At 40.6% G+C, this 19,704-nt stretch overlaps 1 protein-coding gene across 3 annotated transcripts in view; it reads right to left on the bottom strand.

The window, feature by feature from the left end:
* Tmem117 (transmembrane protein 117) overlaps positions 1 to 19,704 on the bottom strand; it is a 467,221-nt gene that overhangs the window by 65,080 nt on the left and 382,437 nt on the right. For all 3 annotated transcript variants that reach the window (XM_076911950.1, XM_076911951.1, XM_034517349.2), the window contains exon 6: positions 10,158 to 10,317. In XM_076911950.1, coding sequence (XP_076768065.1) covers positions 10,158 to 10,317 — 160 coding nt within the window. The remainder of the gene's footprint in view (positions 1 to 10,157; positions 10,318 to 19,704) is intronic.

Raw genomic sequence — 19,704 nt, 5'->3', positions numbered from 1 at the left:
CTCAGAGGGCTTGTGATAAGGATCAGTAAGAAGTTATACTTCTAGAACAATTCTAGCCCACTCTCTAATGACTCTGATGCCATGAGATGCTGATGGAGGAGCTAAGAGCCAGCAGCTTTAAGCAGCAACCAGAAAGTCCTACCTCATGTGGCTATGAGAGTGAGGAGCATCTAAGAGGGTGGAAATCATTAGATTTCAGACACACTGTGCACTACTGAATAAGAAGCTTCGGGATATGCTAGCTGGAACCCGCAGCTTTGTACAAGGTCTGGTGATTCCAGGACCATGGGGGAGAGAAAACCCCACTAGTGTAATGCTCAGCTTGCAGGTTATGGCTGTGGTACCTTGTTTGCCAGACTGCAACCTCATCATCTATAATGGCATGGCAGCTTACCTGAGAGAAGTGGGAATGGGCGCTTTAACACAAAACTGATGGAAGAATGAATGTCTTCCATTGATGTTTTGTAATCTCATCTCAGGCTTTTGAGGTCAGGCCTTACTACACAGCCTTGGCTGACCCTTGCCACATACACCAAGCTGACCTCAATGTTGTATAATTCTGAGCTCTTTTTATATGTTAACTATCACAAAAATTATGAAATAAGTATTGGGAAAAATTTGGGATCCTATACATGAGAAAATAAATTCCTAAAAATGAAATGACTTAACCAACCTCCCTGGTCACTGAGAAATATAGACTTCTGGAGTCTGATGTCAGGATATCCCCATAACACCTGTCACCCACCGGTGCTTTGTTGTTTATGTGGATGGAGCTGATATTTCTAACAGTACATATTTCCAAAAATGTATGGGTTTTGGAATCCAAGAAGGCTGTTTTTGTAATAATCATTTTGCTGATTCGACTCTCTCTGTATGACATGAAATATTCTTGCTGGCAAAATTATAAATAATGACAGCCATTTATAACTAAGGTTTTGATGTGCTTAAATATAGTTTGTCTAAGCCTCCAGGATAGTATTGGCTCACAATCAGCACACACTGTATGCCAGCTTTCATTACCTTTCTACTCCACTGTCCCCCTTCCTCTCCTCTCAGGTTCAATGTGTTCCCTGGCTCTGCTCCACCACCCAGAAACTTTGAATGTCACCTACTAAGAAGGGTTGTCACTATGAAGGCCTGATGTTGGACTTATACTTAGATATACTAGGCCTTGAGCCTGCAGCTGGGCATCACTGCCCTGGCATTCTCCTCATGACCAGCTCCTGAGGAGGTGGGACCAGATTTGGAAATGACCCGTGAGGTCCAGGTCCTCATCAGGATCTACTGACTGTTGGTGTTGACCATTTGCTGTCTATTGCCATTGAATTATAGACCCTCCCTATGCTGCTACAGCTGTAAAGAATCAGGATGGGAGGAAGCAATCTTAAATGCTCTTTCTACTCCCAAAAGTTCTGTCTAAAAATAGATCTCTCTCAAAATTTAAGGCATGAGTTTAAAAGAAAACTCCTGAATTTCAGAGGATTGTTGGGATGCTTCCATGACTACCTCTGGCTTACAAAGTGTGCTTTGTAATCTGTTCTTTGACTTTATCAGTGTATCTTTAAAATTAGTTTAAGAGCTCATAGAAAGGTCCTAGATTCCTTGCACTGTCTAATGAAAGTGCTAACAAAGAACTGGAAGATGATGTTTGAGGATGAAGTGTTGGTTGTTAGGGTTCTCCGCTAGCCTCACATGTACAACTCTGACCTCAAGTGCAGCCACTCAAGTGTAGTAGGAGTCAGGAACCTGCCCTGAAGATGCACAGTAGAGTATGTGAGTCAATAGGGCCTATTCAGCATAATGTAGGACATGATAAGCAGTAGTTACCAGACACTGCACCATGCTACATAGTAGAGAGGACTGAGGATAGAGCTGAACTACCCTCTGAGGATAATGACCAGACTGATACCAAGCACAGAAAATAACACATCTTTCAGGCTAGCACATCTAGTGGCATCTGTAACTAGCTGCCTCCACTGTTCATTTGCTATTGCATACAATCTACATGTTTCCAGTTTCTAAGTCATGATCTTGTTCTCTTTAAGAAAATACCAAAGAGTACACATGGAAGGACCCATGGCTCTGGCTATGTATGTAGCAAAAAAATGGCTTTGTCAGGCGTCAGTGGAAGGAGAGGCTCTTGGTCCTGTGAAGGGTCGATGCCCCAGTATAGGGGAATGCCAGGGTGGTGAGGTGGGAGTGGCTGGATGGGTGGAGAGCATCCTCATAGAAGCAGGGGAAGGGGGGATGGGATAGGGGGTTTCCAGAGGAAAAACAAGGAAAGGAGATAACATTTGAAATGTAAATAAATAAAATATATGAGAAAGAGAGAGAGAGAGAGAAAGAGAGAGAGAGAGAGAGAGAGAGAGAGAGAGAGAGAGAGAGAGAATATCACAGGGACTGAAACTGTTGGTTTTGAGATAAAACTTGAATGCCTTTATTTCCTATTTTCTGAATCAAATCTGATATTCATCCAAGTTACACCCCTCCCCAATTTTGAAAGATTTTCCCTGACCCAAATAGTCCCTCACAGAACTTACTGACCATTTAAAAGCTGCCCAATATTATATATCAAACAGATTACTAATTTCATTTTCAAATGAATGCACTGCAGTACTCATGATAGGATCCTAACACATGCACACCCCTGCAGCCCTGTCCTAGTTTGCTGTCTATTGCTATAATAAAGCAATGTCCAAGACCAACATGGGGATAAAAGGGTTTATTTTACCTACACGTCACAGTCCATCATTGAGGGAAGCCACACAGGCACTCAAAGCCATGCTCACATGCTTGCTCAACCTGCCTTCTTAACTGTCAACTTGTTTATGTGTTCTCAGAACCACAAATAAAACAGAGACCACACATTTCAAATCAGCTATATATGGAAATATTTGTAGAATGTAATTTTCATAATTAGTTTGTAGTAGATTAAGAGTTGTTTCTGGGGTAATGTCACTTTTATACTCAAGTGCTTTCTGACCAAAGGGTCTTTTAAAATGCATAACTGTGTAAATTATTCATATTTTATTTTGATATCTAATCACTGTAAGATGATACTTTACTACGAATGACCTAAGATAATGTTACCATTTGTTCACGCATGCACTATTTACATACAGTTACCTCCTGAAATATCACACACCATTGGCTCTTGTGAAATGATGCTACTTTCACTCTGTTACTGATTCTTCCATTCAGCAAAATTGTTATGACATAAAGCAATGAATTAATAAAGATGAACAGTGTAGGTATAAAGCTACTGCTTAAACAATTTCCTTTCCGGAAAGATATGTTAGAAAATACCTGTTACAAAGATAGTACAAAAGCATATAAATAAATTTCAAAGAGGAACATTGAAGGTTGTGTCAACCATATGAGGATTTACCAGCTATTATCCTTTGAACTTTCTTTTTTTTTAACAGTCTCTCCTCTGCATGGCTTCTTATTACCATCACCTTGGTATACATAAACCTAAGTTATGTATAGGTGTCTGTGTGTGTGTGTGTGTGTGTGTGTGTGTGTGCACGTATGTATACATGTGGGGGGGTATGTTTTTACATGTGAAGTAGATAGGTTTCCATCATCAACTTCTAGTTCTTTCTTCCTTTGTCTCTGTTAAAATGTCATTTTATTTTATCTGGCACATAATAATTATATATACTTGCAGTGTTTATTAGACATTATGATTATACATATAAATTGTGTGATTATTTAAATTGAGCTCATTCTGGATTCATCTCACATATGTATCATTCTTTTATGGTGAGAACCATCAAAATCTACTCTTGTCAGCAATTAAAGAACACATAATACATTCTTAACTTTGGCTATGGTGTTGAGTTACAGATCCCCAAGGCCTGCTGCTCCTGTCTAACTGACATGTCCTATTCTTTCACCAACGCCTCCCTTTCCCTCTCTACCCACCACAAGCCACGTATTTTATCCTGTCTTTTGGCTTTGGTCAAATGCTCTACCACCATTCTAACCTATTGCTTGAAATCTTAAAGTAGATTACTAAGTTTAACAAACATTTTCAGATGTCTATGATATTATTGGGATCTTGCACGAGGAGAAACACAGAAATGAAACAGATGTGACTCTCGCTTTGAGGAGTTCACCAAATGATTGGGGAACCATCACAGCTAGAAGTGCTGTCAAGGTCATCCTGGGGGACTCTCCTTTCAGCCTCTCCTAAAGGGATCCTATTTCTATTATTATTTCTATTTCTAATCAGTAAATATTTTCTGTGTGTTTCTATTGCTGCTATGTTGGTGAGACCCTTAATATGTCATATATAAAAGGCAACATCACCATGTAAACCTGCCCCCCATCTTCCTATGGAGATGAGATCTTATTGTTTGTGTATGATGCTGGGCATGAAACCCAGGGGTCTACTCATGCTCAACAGGAGCTCTGCCACTGAGCTACAAGCCTAGACTCTTGACTGCCATTTTTAGTATGGCTTATTCCTAAAGCGTTCTCAACGTTTAAGGAAAACTTTCTTAACACAATCATTGGTTTCAAGCACATATTGCTTAGAGCTTGAATTGACTCATCCTTACCCTTAGGATGATATATAAATTCTTTGGATATTTTGTCAGTCCTATCAGTAATGTGGCTTCAGTGTGATGCATACTGGCACTATTTCGGGATGTCTGAACATTCCCTCAATATACAGTTAATTCTTCTGAGCACCAATATTGAATGAAAATTCCCTGGAACACTGAACCATAGCCAACCAGAATTACCCCAGCTTCAGTGAGTACCCAATCTCAAAATAACACAGCTATCAAAGGGCAGACCTGAGGCTGCAATCATGGAAGTCAGATTTCAGTGCACAGATTCTTAATCGTCTTGCTCTCCTACCCAGATGACAGCTAATGGTTAACTAAACAATGCTAGCTTGGGGTTCCACTAACGTCTAAGCTGGATAAGGACACCTACATACACATTCACAGATACCCTACCATTGCTTCCTCTGCTTCCTGTGTACTTGTTAAACTGCTGCCATTAGATTACATCAGTCTAGTTAGACAATTTAATTGTCTTTATAACAGTCTCTTAGCAAATGTCCTGAGTCCGGTTATGTAAAGCATCTATGGGTGGTGAGTATAGATAGAAACTGAAGAATAGACATACGCCATCAGGCCTGATGGTCCCTGCCATCGTCTACCTCGCCCACTACTGCTCCGCACAGACATTGGAGAATTCTACTCACCACTCCTTCCTTGTGGTTCCTCACACTTGTTTTTCTGTTCTTCTTCCTGCCTATCTTCTTCCTTCCATCCCTGCCCTTCATTTTCTGGTCCAACACACACACAGAGACACACACACAAAGACATACACACACAGACATATACATACAGACATACATACACAGACATACCACACAGAAATACACGCAGAGACATATACACAGAGAAATACACAGAGACATACATACACAGATACATATATACACAGACACACACATGCATACACAGACACACACACACACACATAGACAGACATATACACACAGAGACAGACACACAGTATCCCTTATTTTCTGTAGATGAGATTCCTTTCTTATCACCCTTCACGCTAGATACAGAAATGAAGAGGAGCAGGGAAGGATTTCCAAAGTGAAAAGAGCACTGCTGAGCCCTTTCTACTCAGAGAGTTCTAAACATTGGCCATCCTCCCTAAAATTAACCAGTCCTCCACTCATTCTTCCATCAAACCATAAACCATGCTATGTAGCCATGGGCTCTGAATACTATACTATATCCTTGGGATCTTCAAACCCCATTTTCTCTGTCTTCTTTCCCCAGATATATACTAGGAATTATTGTGTTTTCTGTCCTACTTGAACAGAACAGATCTTATTGGATGGCTATATTGTTGCCCTAGAGGATGTGGTCCTTGATTTAGTCTCACCATCCTCTATTTAGTCTCACCATCCTCTGCTCTCATTGTCTCATTGAATAGCCCCTCCATCTACTCCTGTCTGCATTCATCTTTCTTTTGGGAATTCTTTTGACACTTTCTACTTGTCTATTCCACAATCTGTTTCAACTTCTTTTATCAACTGATCAGAAAGAGTGGGCAGTGCACACTGCAAACCAAACACGGGGAGCAGGGGAATGAGGGAAAGCATAGAGATTGAATGATGTCACCAAGACAGTAAGGGGAATGTGGGATAAAAGTTTCCTAAAACAGATATTCTCTTCAAACTTTACTCATGTCCTATTCAGCACATTGATCTTATGAGTCATGCATCATTTCCTGGAATCTGCTTTTGTCTTATTTCTGATTACTTTACCCAAAACACAGAAAATGTGAAACAACAAGTAGTTTTAATGGTGAATGTAGAAAATCCTATTTCATGACTATACACAAAATAATTATATTTCCTCCAAAAGATGCATTCCGTTTTACACATTTTCTTAAAAATGAAACCTTTGTAGAAATAGTATCACATTCCTAGGGCTGAAGTGAGCTTGGGGTAGAACCCAGGCTTAACACACAGTAGTCCTGGATTTAACCCAAAGCCCCAGGAAGAAAAAATCTAACACTGTATTTAATTTTTTATTCAAATATGGCGCTATTTTTTTCTATAGTGCAGGTAGCAATCACCTGCCTTTAGAAAAGCCTAGAATAAATTGCTTTTCAATCATTCAAATGTTCTAAAAGGCTGGAGATCTTACAGAAAGCACCCTTTCCATTTCCCTGATTTTACTAATTTTCCATTTTTCTTTCATCTGAAGCGTGACTATGGCACAAATTGGCCCACAGGTTGGTTGGTCATGAACTTGTTAGGACATCTGTATGCTGTGTTTTCAAGAGCTTGAAGCACATATGCATTCTGAGACCATTTCCTGAGTTAGCACCCTCCCCACATGTGCTGGTGCCAGAACTTCTGAGTGAGGCACACAAGACTTGGACCTGAACTTCTATCTGTCCATCCTTACCAAGCAAGTATTATGAGCTACTCGTGTGCACTAAAGGCACTGCAGCAGCAAGTGTAAGGAACCCAGGAGTGAGGAGAAGGGAGCATGCTGGTCTGCAGTGTGGTGAAAGGTGCTTTGAAAGGGCCTGTGGGGAAGTGACGGTGTGCCTTCCAAATGAGAGACTATCATCCTCAATGCTTTGTAAAGCATGGGAGAGAGAGTTTGGCCAGGAGAAATAAACATACTGGGATGAAAAATGAAGATCTTCAGTGTGGGGTGGGATGGAGCACAGGAAGAGGGGTCCCGAGGGATGAGGGATGAGTTGGGAACTTCATTCTGGGACCAGGAAGAGCTGCTGATAATGTTTGTGGCTGAGAAGTAGAATGTAAAACACAAGTCCTTCCTTCTTGGAAGATTATGAAATCTAGAGCATACAGCAGAAGGGAAGAGGAGGAAGATGGTCCCATTGGTTCTTTTTAATGGTATAGAGGAAACTCCATACTGGGCTAAAAGCAGAGAAAGGAGAAGGAAATATTGGAACACAGAAGACTGAGGGAGGATTCATCTGTCAACCCCATAGAGTGACATGCAGTTGAGGGACAGCAAAAGATCTGAGAGTTCTACTTCTAAAGACGCATCTCAATGCCTCTTCCTCTCTTGAAGTAATTGTTTTAAAAAGTGGTCAATGGTCAAGCTGACTGTCTAGGCTGCAGCAGCTCAACCATGTGGCCAGAGGCCGCGTGGGCACCGCACCTAGAAATGGCCAGCCAGAGACACCAGCCCTGCTATCCACAAGATGCCAGCGTGGGAGATGGTTCTTCCAATCTTCCAAGATGCCCATACAATCAGAAGTGTGACCCAATACTCAACCTAGATATACCAACTACCTTCTCCTCTTCCTCTCCTTCCTCCTCCTCTTCCTCTCTTTACTCCTCCCACTTTAGCTCCTCCTACATTCCTCTTAGTCAATATCTATAATTTGAGTTTTCAGGACCCAGTTTCTTCTTTTCTTTTAAACTACATCTCTGTCCCTGGCCATGCAGTTTCCTACACTGATCTGCCATTTGGACATTGGTGCTGAACAGCCCCTAGAGAACCAGCATGGAGCACAGGGACTAGACAGTGGTCACCCTCAGGGGTGCCAGCCATGACCCTTTGCCTCCTCTAAACAGAAAGTCGAAGATGCTGCCTTATTGTAGGAGGAGAACAAAGATGAGGGGTGGCGAAGAAAGGCTCGATCTGGATCTGTTTTCTGTTCACTTGGTCATCTCCTCTTTGAAGAGACAATGGCACCCTTCCTGGGGAGGGGGATGCCCGTGGTGTCCCTATAATCTGCTTTCTTCCTCTGATGAAACCGCATTATCAGGCTCCATAGTACTTGCAGCCAACATGGTTGAAATTGAGTTATTTCTCAGTGCAGACCTTTCATCTTGTCAACTGGTTTCTGGCTACTCTGGACACATCAGCATTTTACTGACTGTATATTTTTATGTGTTAAAAGAAAAAGTGTAGAGGGCCTTTTGTGTTGCAACCCTGCTCTCTCTGTGAGTATAAATCCTGGCTAGTTTTCCTCTCATCTGTTTGCCTTTATTGATCACTCTTTGAATGAATCTATAATTTGTATAAATTCTAATATTGTGTTTTCCCACTGGAAATCCTTGGCTTTAGTGAATTTAGTTGGAGGAATACTTGAAATTTGCATAAGCACAGGAGAAAGGAGAGCTTGCAGTGTCATTTGAAGAAGGAGCAGCACCCAAATCTGAACAAATCCAAGGAGATGACAGTCTATTTGGCTGCTTGTACCATTGACTCTACAATGGGGTCAGAGAAGTACCACTGTGCCAGTTAACCAGAGTGAGAATTTAACATTAGGAAGAATATTAATTAGGAGACAGAGTAAGATAAAATAGACTTGGCAGAGTAATACATGAAATATTGTTGTATAATTGTTAAAAACTCAGATTGGAGCTCTGAAGAACAACAGAATGGAGCCCATCAGTGATGCCTGACCTCATGCCCAAGGCTCTCTCCACCATGCTAATATCTTGCAGAAAATGAAAAAGAGGCATGTCTGTTTCTAGAAAAGACAAAAGTTTCCAAGCTTATGTCTTCAGATAGTTTTAAACTATAATGTATTTTAAAATACAGCCCATTAGAAGCAGTGATACACTGTAAGTACCACACAGAAGCCAATGCCCAGGATATGTAACAAAACAAAACACTATTATTCTGCTTTTCAGCAACACAATGGCTCTCATAAAGGCCCCTCTTTGCCTCTAGAAACAAAAAAACCAATCTGCTATCCTGCAAAATCTCACATAAATTCAGAACACAATGGAGTTCCCTTCCCCTTTGGCAGTGGCAGCCATTGTGCTCATGACTCATAGAGCCTCAGGAGGGGAAACAAAACTGCCTTATGAAAGCAATACTAAAATGTCTAGCAAATGGATAGACATTTAATGAGCAAGATAAAGCACCGAGAAATAGAAAATATCTCCTTCTGTGTCGTTCAAAAGAAGACTCCCACACTCCAAACACTCACTCCAGTGGCTAGCACCAGTAACACTCACTAGCACGGTGATGCTTTACAAAAATATCTATTGCTAACCAGGGTGGAAATACTGTTGACATGAAATGGAAGTGTCTCTGGTGAATACTGAAAATGATCATTTTCATAATCAGAAAAGCACTTCCACACTGCTCCATTTAAATGACTGCAAACCTGGGTTGCTTTGACAGTGGCTTTTCGCTGTGTTGCTGGCTTTCTACCATTTTGGTCTTTGAGTTCTCTGCTCATCAAATGACAGTTTGGGGGTGGGAGGTAGTCCTATTTTTGTCTTGTTTTGCTTCCTGCATCATCCCTGCCTAATAGTAGTAGTGGTGGTGGTGGTAGTAGTAGTAATAATAACAACAACAACAAAAACAACAACAATAACACATTATTTCCAGGCCCCACCTAAGAATATTAGAAGAATTTTCTCCCTCTCCCTTTCTCCCTCTCTCTCCTTCTCTCTTTCTCTCAAAAGGTACACACACACACACACACACACACACACACCAGGTGTCTTTTCTGCCCAGGAAAGTTGCTGAGGATCTGATTAGAGAAAGCCCCATTAATCACAACCATAAACTAAGCTCTTCTCTAGATGTGTAGAACCCATGCTTATGCTGAGAAGAAAGCAGAGACCAACTTCAGAGAGAATAGGGAAACCCGACACTCACCTGCATCACAATAAGGAGGTCAAAGACCAAGATGAAAGAAGCAAGGAAGGCTCTGGAAACCTCATCACTAGGCAAAAATCCACGGTTCAGTTTGTCCCAGCTGATCCAGTCGGTTGTGATGACAAGTACCACCACGGAAGTCAGGGTGAAGAGAACAGTCCTGCAACAAACAAGGCACTTATCACACAAAGATGCTGATGTTCATGAGGGCTGGCTGTCTCTGCTCCACTAATGTCTATAAATATCCACCCCAAAGTGCAGTCTCCAAAGGATAAGAAAAATATGTCAACTAGGTATTTTCTTTAAAAAAAAAAAAAACCATAATAAATTATGGTAGCATTTCTTCCGAGAGATCCCTGATGATTGTGAAAGAAATGCTAGGAAGAAAATGATTACTAATAACCTTGGTTAGTTTTCATTAGTGTCCCAAAGAGAAAACTGTATCTAGTTTCTATAACTGATAAAACATGAGTGGCCCCTGGATTCCACTGGCTCTTCTGCTTGACCACAGACAGCTAGCCTCTTTCCCTGTAAATCCAGAGAGAATGTGGAAGGCCTGTTACCCCAGGACCATTTTCCATTACAACACATTCCCTGTTCTTTCTCACTAGTCTTTATAATGCCCTTAAAATATAACAACTTATACTCAGAATTTAGGGAGCATCTATCCAGATTAAACTTTCTACAAAATAATCAAATTACCTTTTTTATATTAACATTAAACGTAGTCTTTAAATGTGCATGCTGAGACTTAATCTAGAAGAGAATTGACTGGACTGAAGCTGGGCTTCCTATGCTCTCATCGGGACATCATTTGAAACTACGTAAAGAAGGCACGACTCTCTTCTGAATAAATTGAATCAGAAAGAAATAAGTACAAGAAAGAAAAAAGAATAAGAAAGAAAGAAAGGAAGGAAGGAAGGAAGGAAGGAAGGAAGGAAGGAAGGGAGGAAGGAAGGGACAGGAAAGAGGAAAAGAGGGAAGGAGGGAGGGAAGAAGGGAGGGAAGAAAGGAAATAAGAAAAGCATGAATATGAAATAAAGCCACAGAATATATATCCATTTTTTCACAATTTTAAGTTAATATTTTATTAACTCTTTGAGAATTTTATACAATATTTTAATCACAGTCATCTCAAATCTACCTTCTCCCTACCTATTTAGTCTTCAAGTTTTCCTTTCTTAAATTTATTTATTTATTTAAAAAACACCAAAAGATTGACCTCAGTTTGTGTAGCCTAACTACTTTGGGAGTAGGTCCTGCCTTGGGGTTAGGGCTACCCTGAGGTTGGATCTTCCCTGGTATTAGGCCTTCCCTGGGTCTGCCCTGGGGTTAGGTCTGCTTGGGGTTCACATCATAATAAAAACTGGTTCTTTTCTCTCATTGTCTACCAAATGCTATGACTCCTCAACTGGGCTGGGATTTCACCTCCACCCACCTGACTCCTTCAAGCTGGGGTTTTGTCTGCCTTTAGCTTGAGCAGGCCCTGTGCGTACTGTTGAAGCTGGTGTTAGTTTAACACATGTAACTGCCCTGCTGTGTCTAGAACAATCTTCTGCCCCCTCCTCTGGGAAGATTCCTGAGCCTTGAGGAAAGGCGTTTGATATATACATTACAACTTTTAATAACTGACACTTCAAAATGAGTAATAAGAATCTTTCTGGAAGTCACTTTCAATTGCAAAATGGGTAAAATCGGCACATTAGATTTCTCACAAATTCCTTGCTCCCTTTCTGTGAGCTCCATCTGAAGCAAGTCATACTTTGATATAATGAATATAAAATATTCCCTACAGATTTTTCTACCCATAGATAGAAAAGACACATTACAGCCCTAAAATTTTGAATAATGATGTGTTAAATAGAAATTTCATATTTTTTTCTGCTATAGTGAGTGGAAGTAAAACTCCACCCTGAGACACTTTGGATATTATAGGCAGTACACTTCAAGAAGCACGATGGAGTAATCAAGACCTTGCCTGGCTGTGATAAGGTTCCTAAAGGGCTGTGCTGAGGGATACCACAGCAAGTACCATTTCTAAACTCAAAGTTAAAAACTAGGGATAAGCCGGGCAGTGGTAGCGCACACCTTTAATCCCAGCACTTGGGAGGCAGAGGCAGGCAGATTTCTGAGTTCGGAGGCCAGCCAGCCTGGTCTACAGAGTGAGTTCCAGGACAGCCAGGGCTACACAGAGAAACCCTGTCTTGAAAAAACAAAAACAAAAAACTAGGGATAAATAACAGAAGGAATTCTAAATAATTCACAAACATGGAAATTAAACAATATGCTCCAGAGTGCCACGTGTCAAAGAAGGAAAGAAAAATGGAATGAAGAAGGATCTAAAGACAGATTAAATAGAAACAAACATAACAAAGAACAGGAATAAGAGGAGAGCACCAAGAAGAAGTTTATAGCATAACCTCCTATGTTAACACAAATGAGCACTTTCCACCAAGAAGTTTAACTTTGTACCCCAAGGGACTTTAAAATCAATGAAGCCCAAACTCAGCATAGGAAAGGAGATCAGAATTAAGAGGTAATGTACAAACAATAGAAATAATGCAAAGCACTAGCAAGATAGAGAAAAGATAAAGCAGGCAAACCTTTGTTGCAAAATGCTGCAAATCAATAAAACAAAATGAAAGAAAATGAAACATTACAAAGCATAGCATAGACGTGCAAATGATTATAAGACGATATTATAAGCAGGACAAACCATTGACTGAGATAACCCAGGGCAATAGATGCGCTCCTAGAAAAGCACAGTCCACCAAGACACAATCAGAAAGCAGTCTGTGATGGTTTGCATATGCTCTGCCCAGGGAGTGGCACTATTAAAAGGTGCGGCCCTGTTGGAGTAGGTGTGTCACTGTGGGTGTGGGCTATAAGATTCTCATCCTAGCTGCCTGAAAGCCAGTATTCTGTTAGCAGCCTTTAGATGAAGATGTAGAACTCTCAGCTTCTCCTAGACTATGCTTGCCTAGATGCTGCCATGCTGCCACCTTGATGATAGTGGACTGAACCTCTGAACTGAACCTGTAAGCCAGGTCCAATTAGGTACTGTCCTTATAAGAGTTGACTTGGTCATGGTGTGTCACAGCAACAAAACCCTAACTAAGACACAGTCTGAATACAAGAAGATTAAGTAAAGGACTGAGTCAGTAGTCAGAGTCCTTCTAATACAGATAGAGCAGATCACTTCACAGTGGAATGACACCAAGTCATTAAGAGGGGCTATAGTCACCCCTTCCCAGACACTCTGAATATTCAGGAGAAGGAAAAACTTCTCAGTTCAACTTATAAGATAGCATTACTGGACAACCAGGTTTAAATAAATAAATAAATAAATAAATAAATAAATAAATAAATAAATAAAACAGAAAATATTCCCAATAAATATAAGTGTAATTGTTCTTAGCAAATTGGCAGCATACAGAAGGCTTGTACACTAAAACAAGTGGCATTTACTCATAGGATGCAAGGAGAGACAAGCATGGACAAATTAATCAATAAATACAATAATTTATCAAAATGAAGGGTTATAATTATGACTACCTCTCAGTAGGTGTGAAATATCTTTTGATAAACTATCCAGCACCCTTTCATATTAAAACAACTCTGCAGATTAGGTATAGAGTCATGTAATACTTAACTATGGGGCAACAGGTTGTGAAATCTCCATGTGAGCTTACTGCATTCCTAGGGTGGATGGCAGATACAATTGTATAGCCGGGTCATCAGTGATACACTAATGTATGTGGTCACAGTAAGAATGCACATCAACAGAATTAACTGATACATGACACACTCATAGTGTGTGTGATGGTTTGTATATTTTTGGCCCAGGGAGTAGAACTATTAGGAGGTGTGGCCTTGTTGGAGTAGGTGTATTGCTGTGGGCATGGGCTTAAGACCCTCAACCAAGCTACCTGGAAGCCAGTCTTCTAGCAGCCTTCAGATGAAGATGTAGAACTCTCAGCTCCTTCTGCACCATGCCTACCTGGATGCTGCCATGCTCCCACCTTGGTGATTATGGACTGAACCTCTGAACCTGGAAGCCAGCCCCAATTAAATGTTGTCCTTATATGACTTGCCTTGGTCATGGTGTCTGCTCACAGCAGTAAAACCCTAACTAAGACAGTATGCATTATACTTGATGGAGAACACTTAGTTTTTCCTTCACAGGAACAAGACAAGGGGGCCTATTCTCATTACTTGTCTTCCACAATATAGAAGTATGGCCAGAGGAATTAGGCAAAGAAAATAAATAAACTGCAGAAGAAATATTATCTGCTTACATTTGACATGCTTGTATATTTAGAAACACTAAACCATCACAAACTGTTTTAATTAAAAATGTGAGTGAAGTTGGTGGATAGAGAAGTCAGCATATAAAATCAGCCATGTGTCTGTACACTCACAGCCAAATATCAGTGTAATGGCTATTCCTGGTTGTCAACTTGACTATATCTGAAATGAACTACAATCCAGAATTGGAGGGCTCACCTGTGATCCTGATCTTGAGGCTGGAAGACACAAATTTCTGACTTGGATCCTGGCATGGAGATCTTGAGGCATAGTGGTCATAAAAAGCTTAGACCCAGGCAAGGTAGTACATGCCTTTAATCCCGGAGTTTGAGGCAAGGAGATCTCTGAGATCAAGGTCAGCCTGGGACTAAGCAAGTCCCAGATCCAGGCATGGTGGTACACATGTTTAATCTGGGTCATACTTTCTGCTGGACATCTGAAGAAGGAAGATTCACCCTTCTTCAACTGCTTGCACTTGCTTGCCAGCACATCTGTTGGAACCTACTTCTACAGAAGACCAGCTAAAACAAGCTGCCACATGGGACTGAGCAACCACTAGATTCTTAGACTTCTCATTCACAGCTGACAATTGTTGGGTTAGTTGGACTACAGATTGTATAAGTTATCACAATAAAGTCCCTCAATATAAAGAGACATTCCATAAAGTTCTATGACTGTAGAGAACCCTGACTAATACGATCAGGAAAAAACAAAAAAACAAAAAAAAAACCAAACTAGGAATATAATTCCCCTAATAAGGATTCAAAGGGAACAAACATACCTAGAAATAGATTTAGCCAAAGAAATAAAATATCTTTACACTAAAAAACTGAAGATGCAAATGAATGGAAAGATATTTTGTATCCCTGCATCAAATAAACAGTTAAAATGGCCACACACAACCTAAAGGTTTCTACTCATTCAAAGTAATCTTTTTTAAAGAGTCTGATAACACTGTTTTCACTAAAATAGAAAAACAATTTTTAGTTCACACGAAACCATTAGAGAAACCAAGGAGTCAGAGGACTTTTGAAAAATAAGTGTAGAAGAAACCATATCTCCTGACTCCATATTATTACATGGAATTAGTTTGTATGAATTCAATTAATTTTTCTAACAAGATACTTTATATATGAACATATACATGGACATTCTTTAAAAAAACAGAAAGACTACAAATAAATCCACACATATATAGTCAGCTAAGTTTTGAGGGCATTAATAGGAATTTACAATGGGAACATGGTAGTCATTCCAGTAAACACACAAGAAATAGATAGCCATGTACAAAGGCTGAAACTGAATCCATACTAATATCAGATACAAAAAGTGTCTGAAAAAAATGGAAACTTAAATAGATACCTAGGAACCATAAAACATCTAGGAGGAAACAGAAAAAAAAAATCTTCAGTATTGGTTTTGGAAGTTATTTCCTAGATCTGACACCAGGAGTACAGAAAGAGAGAGAGAGAGAGAAATAAAAATAAACAATAAGATAACATCAAACTGGGGAAAATGTGTAGCAGAGGAAGCACTTGGAATGGAGCAGCAACCAACGAAATGGGAGATTGTGTCCGAAACCTACACATCCACAAAGGGATCAATACCCAGAATGTAAGTAGCTTAGAAGCACAGAATCAAATGAGGTACCAGGGAAGGACCCAAGTAGATATCTCTCAAGAGAAGGCATACGATGCTCAGCGGGTGTGGTTGAGCCTTGGCGTGAGGGTTTGTGCCTAGTCTCATTGCCTCTTGCTATGCCATGTTCAGTTGATATCCCTGGGAGGCCTGCTCTTTTCTGAAGGGAAACAGGAGCAGTGGATCTGGGGGAGAGGGGAGCCGGCAGGGGTGAAGGGACTGGGAGGAGTGGAGGGAGGGGAGACTAATCATAACGGAGAAGCAAGTGGGTACTATGCTGAGATAGTGCTTCACACCTGATAGCATGGCTAACATCAGCAAGACAATGGAGATAACAGAGACACCAGCTGGCTGATGTGGAGAAAGCATCCAGTGCACTGCTGACAGATGTCCCCCGACACAACGCCCTAACATGTACTAGTCTTAAGAACCCTTTGTAAATGCTTTCCTGGCTTTGTTATATACTTCTGTTTTGACAAAGGGTATTACTACGGACCTCAAGAAATGGTTACTGGTAACATTTTATTGCTCCAAGGGGAAATTAAAGGAGGTATTCTGCCTGATATTTAATTTTTAATAGTACAAAAGGAATAAAAATGGCAATCATTAAATATGCATGCCTGCAGCTCAAAGAAAGGGCCTAAAAATAAGTCTCAAGGGGACTGCAAAGAAGAGAAAGGAAGGGAAACAAAGCACATTAATGACTTATACCATCTCCAAACCACGCTGAATGTGACATACACAGATACATGTGTCAATCACTGAGAGTCAAACCTTAGAGTTAACACCTATCTGCATATGTGCACGGGATGCACAGGGCCCCTTTCTCTCACCACTGCTTATGAAACGGGGTTTACCACACTGATAATTGTGTCTAAGCCACCAGTCTTTAAAAGAGAAATAAATGACTCATAAAGGTTAATATTTTTTTTTAAAAATTACTTTTATGTAAACCTGCTATGAAAGAAATGTCAACAGTGATGCATGCCTGCCACTATATGTGGTTTCCAGAATGCAGGGTGTGGGGTCCACCGCTTTACATAAATAACTTATACCACCTATAGCATACCCTGCTAGCACCATCCCCAATTAACCAGTACAAAACTGAATCCCGAGTCAGAGAACATTCAAATAAGCTGACGCACATGGACCACAAGGAAGGGTTTATAGGTCATATAGAATAAATGACCCAAGAAGGCCCCATCCCAGGCTAAGCCAAGATATTCTGTCATAACCTGTCCAAGGCACTGTCTCTCAGTGGAAGCATTTGTTTATGGCTTTCCTGTATTATGTTCGTAGCCAGAAGTCATCTTTTCTCTTTCATGACGAGTATAATACTGTGAAATTATTCCAAAGCTTAACTTTGAACAGTAAAACATAAACTCCTGACAGGTTCTGATGGGAAACAGTTAAAAGCTAAGTCCTTAAACATCCAACCTCATGGAGGCCAGCCATCAGAGCAACATCCTTGGGTTCTTGTTTAATCAATGATTGAGATCGAAGATATTTACTGTGAACCACAGGCTTTGGGGAGCTTCCGTTTCTTTCTTTCAGGAGTATGCAATTAAGCAATTACCTGGATTATTCTCCTTTCAGATTATACCCAGTGCCAGTATGACATACTGGCTCATCAATTCTATCCTCTCTGGTTTCTGGCATCCATTCAAATGGAAAGACCTCATGCATAATTATCAGCTTGAGTGGTTAGACTTCTCACTTTCACAACTTTAAATTTAATTTCTGTCCTTGGCATCAAATGCTATTGGTAGCACTTCAATTGTTTTACTTTGTAAAATAAAATATAATTGTGTTGATCCCCCTGTCCCTTTCCTCCCTCGTCTTCCCGTTAACCTACCCCTTGTTCTCTCCTAAACCCATAGCTTCTTTCTCTTTGACTATAACCTGCTGCTCATTCCTTATAATGTTACTTGTACAAATAGGATTTCAGGGCTGACCAGTTGGTATTGGATAACCATTGAGGTAGCTTTTCCTTGGGGGAGACAATGTATTCCTCTCTGAACATTTCCTAGTTGCCTTCACCCAGGGTTGGGGACCCATCGACATTCCCTTTCCATGCTAGCATGTCTGTTGGTGTCTTCATTGTTTGGGTCTTGATTAGGCTGCCCTGTTGTTGAGATTTTATTGTATGAAGCTTCCCTATAATGTCTACGGGACACAATTTCACAGCATATTTTCTGGTCCTTTGGGTTTTATAATCTTTTGGCCCTAACTCCCAAGATGTTTCCAAGGACTTAGGGACATGGGTTATATTGTGGTTGTATCAGCTGGGGTTGGCACCATGCAGTCACTTACATTTTTGGATAAAGAATGAGAGCCAAGCTTATCACTAGGTATAAAGACAAGTATTTATAATGCATATAGTATTTATGTTGCCTTAGTGAAAAGGTGATTATGGGTTTTTCTCCAAGACCCACAACCTCATTATCCCCAAATAGTTGGCTAGGTACCAATACCAGCATGGTTTCTCCCTTGTTGACCAGGCCTTAAGTCTAATTATGCGTGTTGCTACTGCATCCTTAGGGTTATCATGACATGCTGGTTATTGGTGTGGGTCATAGGCATCATAGTTACTTGGGATTATTGGTTGTTTCCCTCCATTGGAAGCTTGTGTGGTGCCTCTTGTTACCACAAATGCTGGTCCTCAAAAAGGAGGATTTTAGGTCAAATCTGATTCTCCAGATCCTGTGTCTGAATGGTGGCTTCAGCAACAGACTTACCTTCAGTCACTGGGAGGCAACCAAGAGCAACTGCAAAGTCTTACAGTGTTGTGGGAGTCTCCCGAACTCCCCTGACCAACAATTCAAAAGGGACCTCTCATGTCTGCTGCTGGGTTTTCTGTCAGTCTATGTATGGCTCTTTGGCAGAGCATTGTCAGCCATGGTGAAAAAACTTCATTCAAACTATATGTGTATGCTTATAGACTTTTATGTATCATACATAAATTTTAGGTAAGTAAATAATTGATTACCGACAGTTTTTTTTTTCAGACATTCTTTCTGTTATTTTATGAATTGGAATATAGGACCAAGAAGGTTTGAAGGGACTTTCCCAGTCCAGTGGCCCCCATTCTAGTACAGTGGGACCACAGAATTGATTCTAAAGAAAGGTCAATTCACATGTGCTTGTTGGGGATATTCAAGAAGATGATTCCAAGAGGTCGTGACATTTGCTTCTGTTGCATAATCTGCTAGAGACAAGAAATAAGAGTTCATATCTAGGTGCTGGAGAGATGTCTCAGCAGTTGAGAGTGCTTATTTCTTTGTAGAGGACCTAAACTTAGTTCCCAGCATCTACATGGCTGCCTACAACCATTTTTTCACTCCAGTCTCAGGAATCTGACATATCTTCTGTTCTTTGGCCCCTTGGGCCCCTGCACATACATACATTCAGATACACAGTGTGTGTGTGTGTGCATGTGCTCTCTCTCCCTCTCTCTGTCTCTCTGTCTCTCTCTGTCTCTCTCTCTGTCTCTCTCTCTGCCTCTCTCTCTCTCTCTCTCTCTCTCTCTCTCTCTCTCTCCCACTCTCTCTCTCTCACACACACACACACACACATACACGCACGCACACCTAAAAATAAA

Source organism: Arvicanthis niloticus, chromosome 13, assembly GCF_011762505.2.
Source record: "Arvicanthis niloticus isolate mArvNil1 chromosome 13, mArvNil1.pat.X, whole genome shotgun sequence".
Lineage (NCBI taxonomy): Eukaryota > Metazoa > Chordata > Mammalia > Rodentia > Muridae > Arvicanthis > Arvicanthis niloticus.
This window is presented reverse-complemented; position numbering and strand designations above follow the sequence as displayed.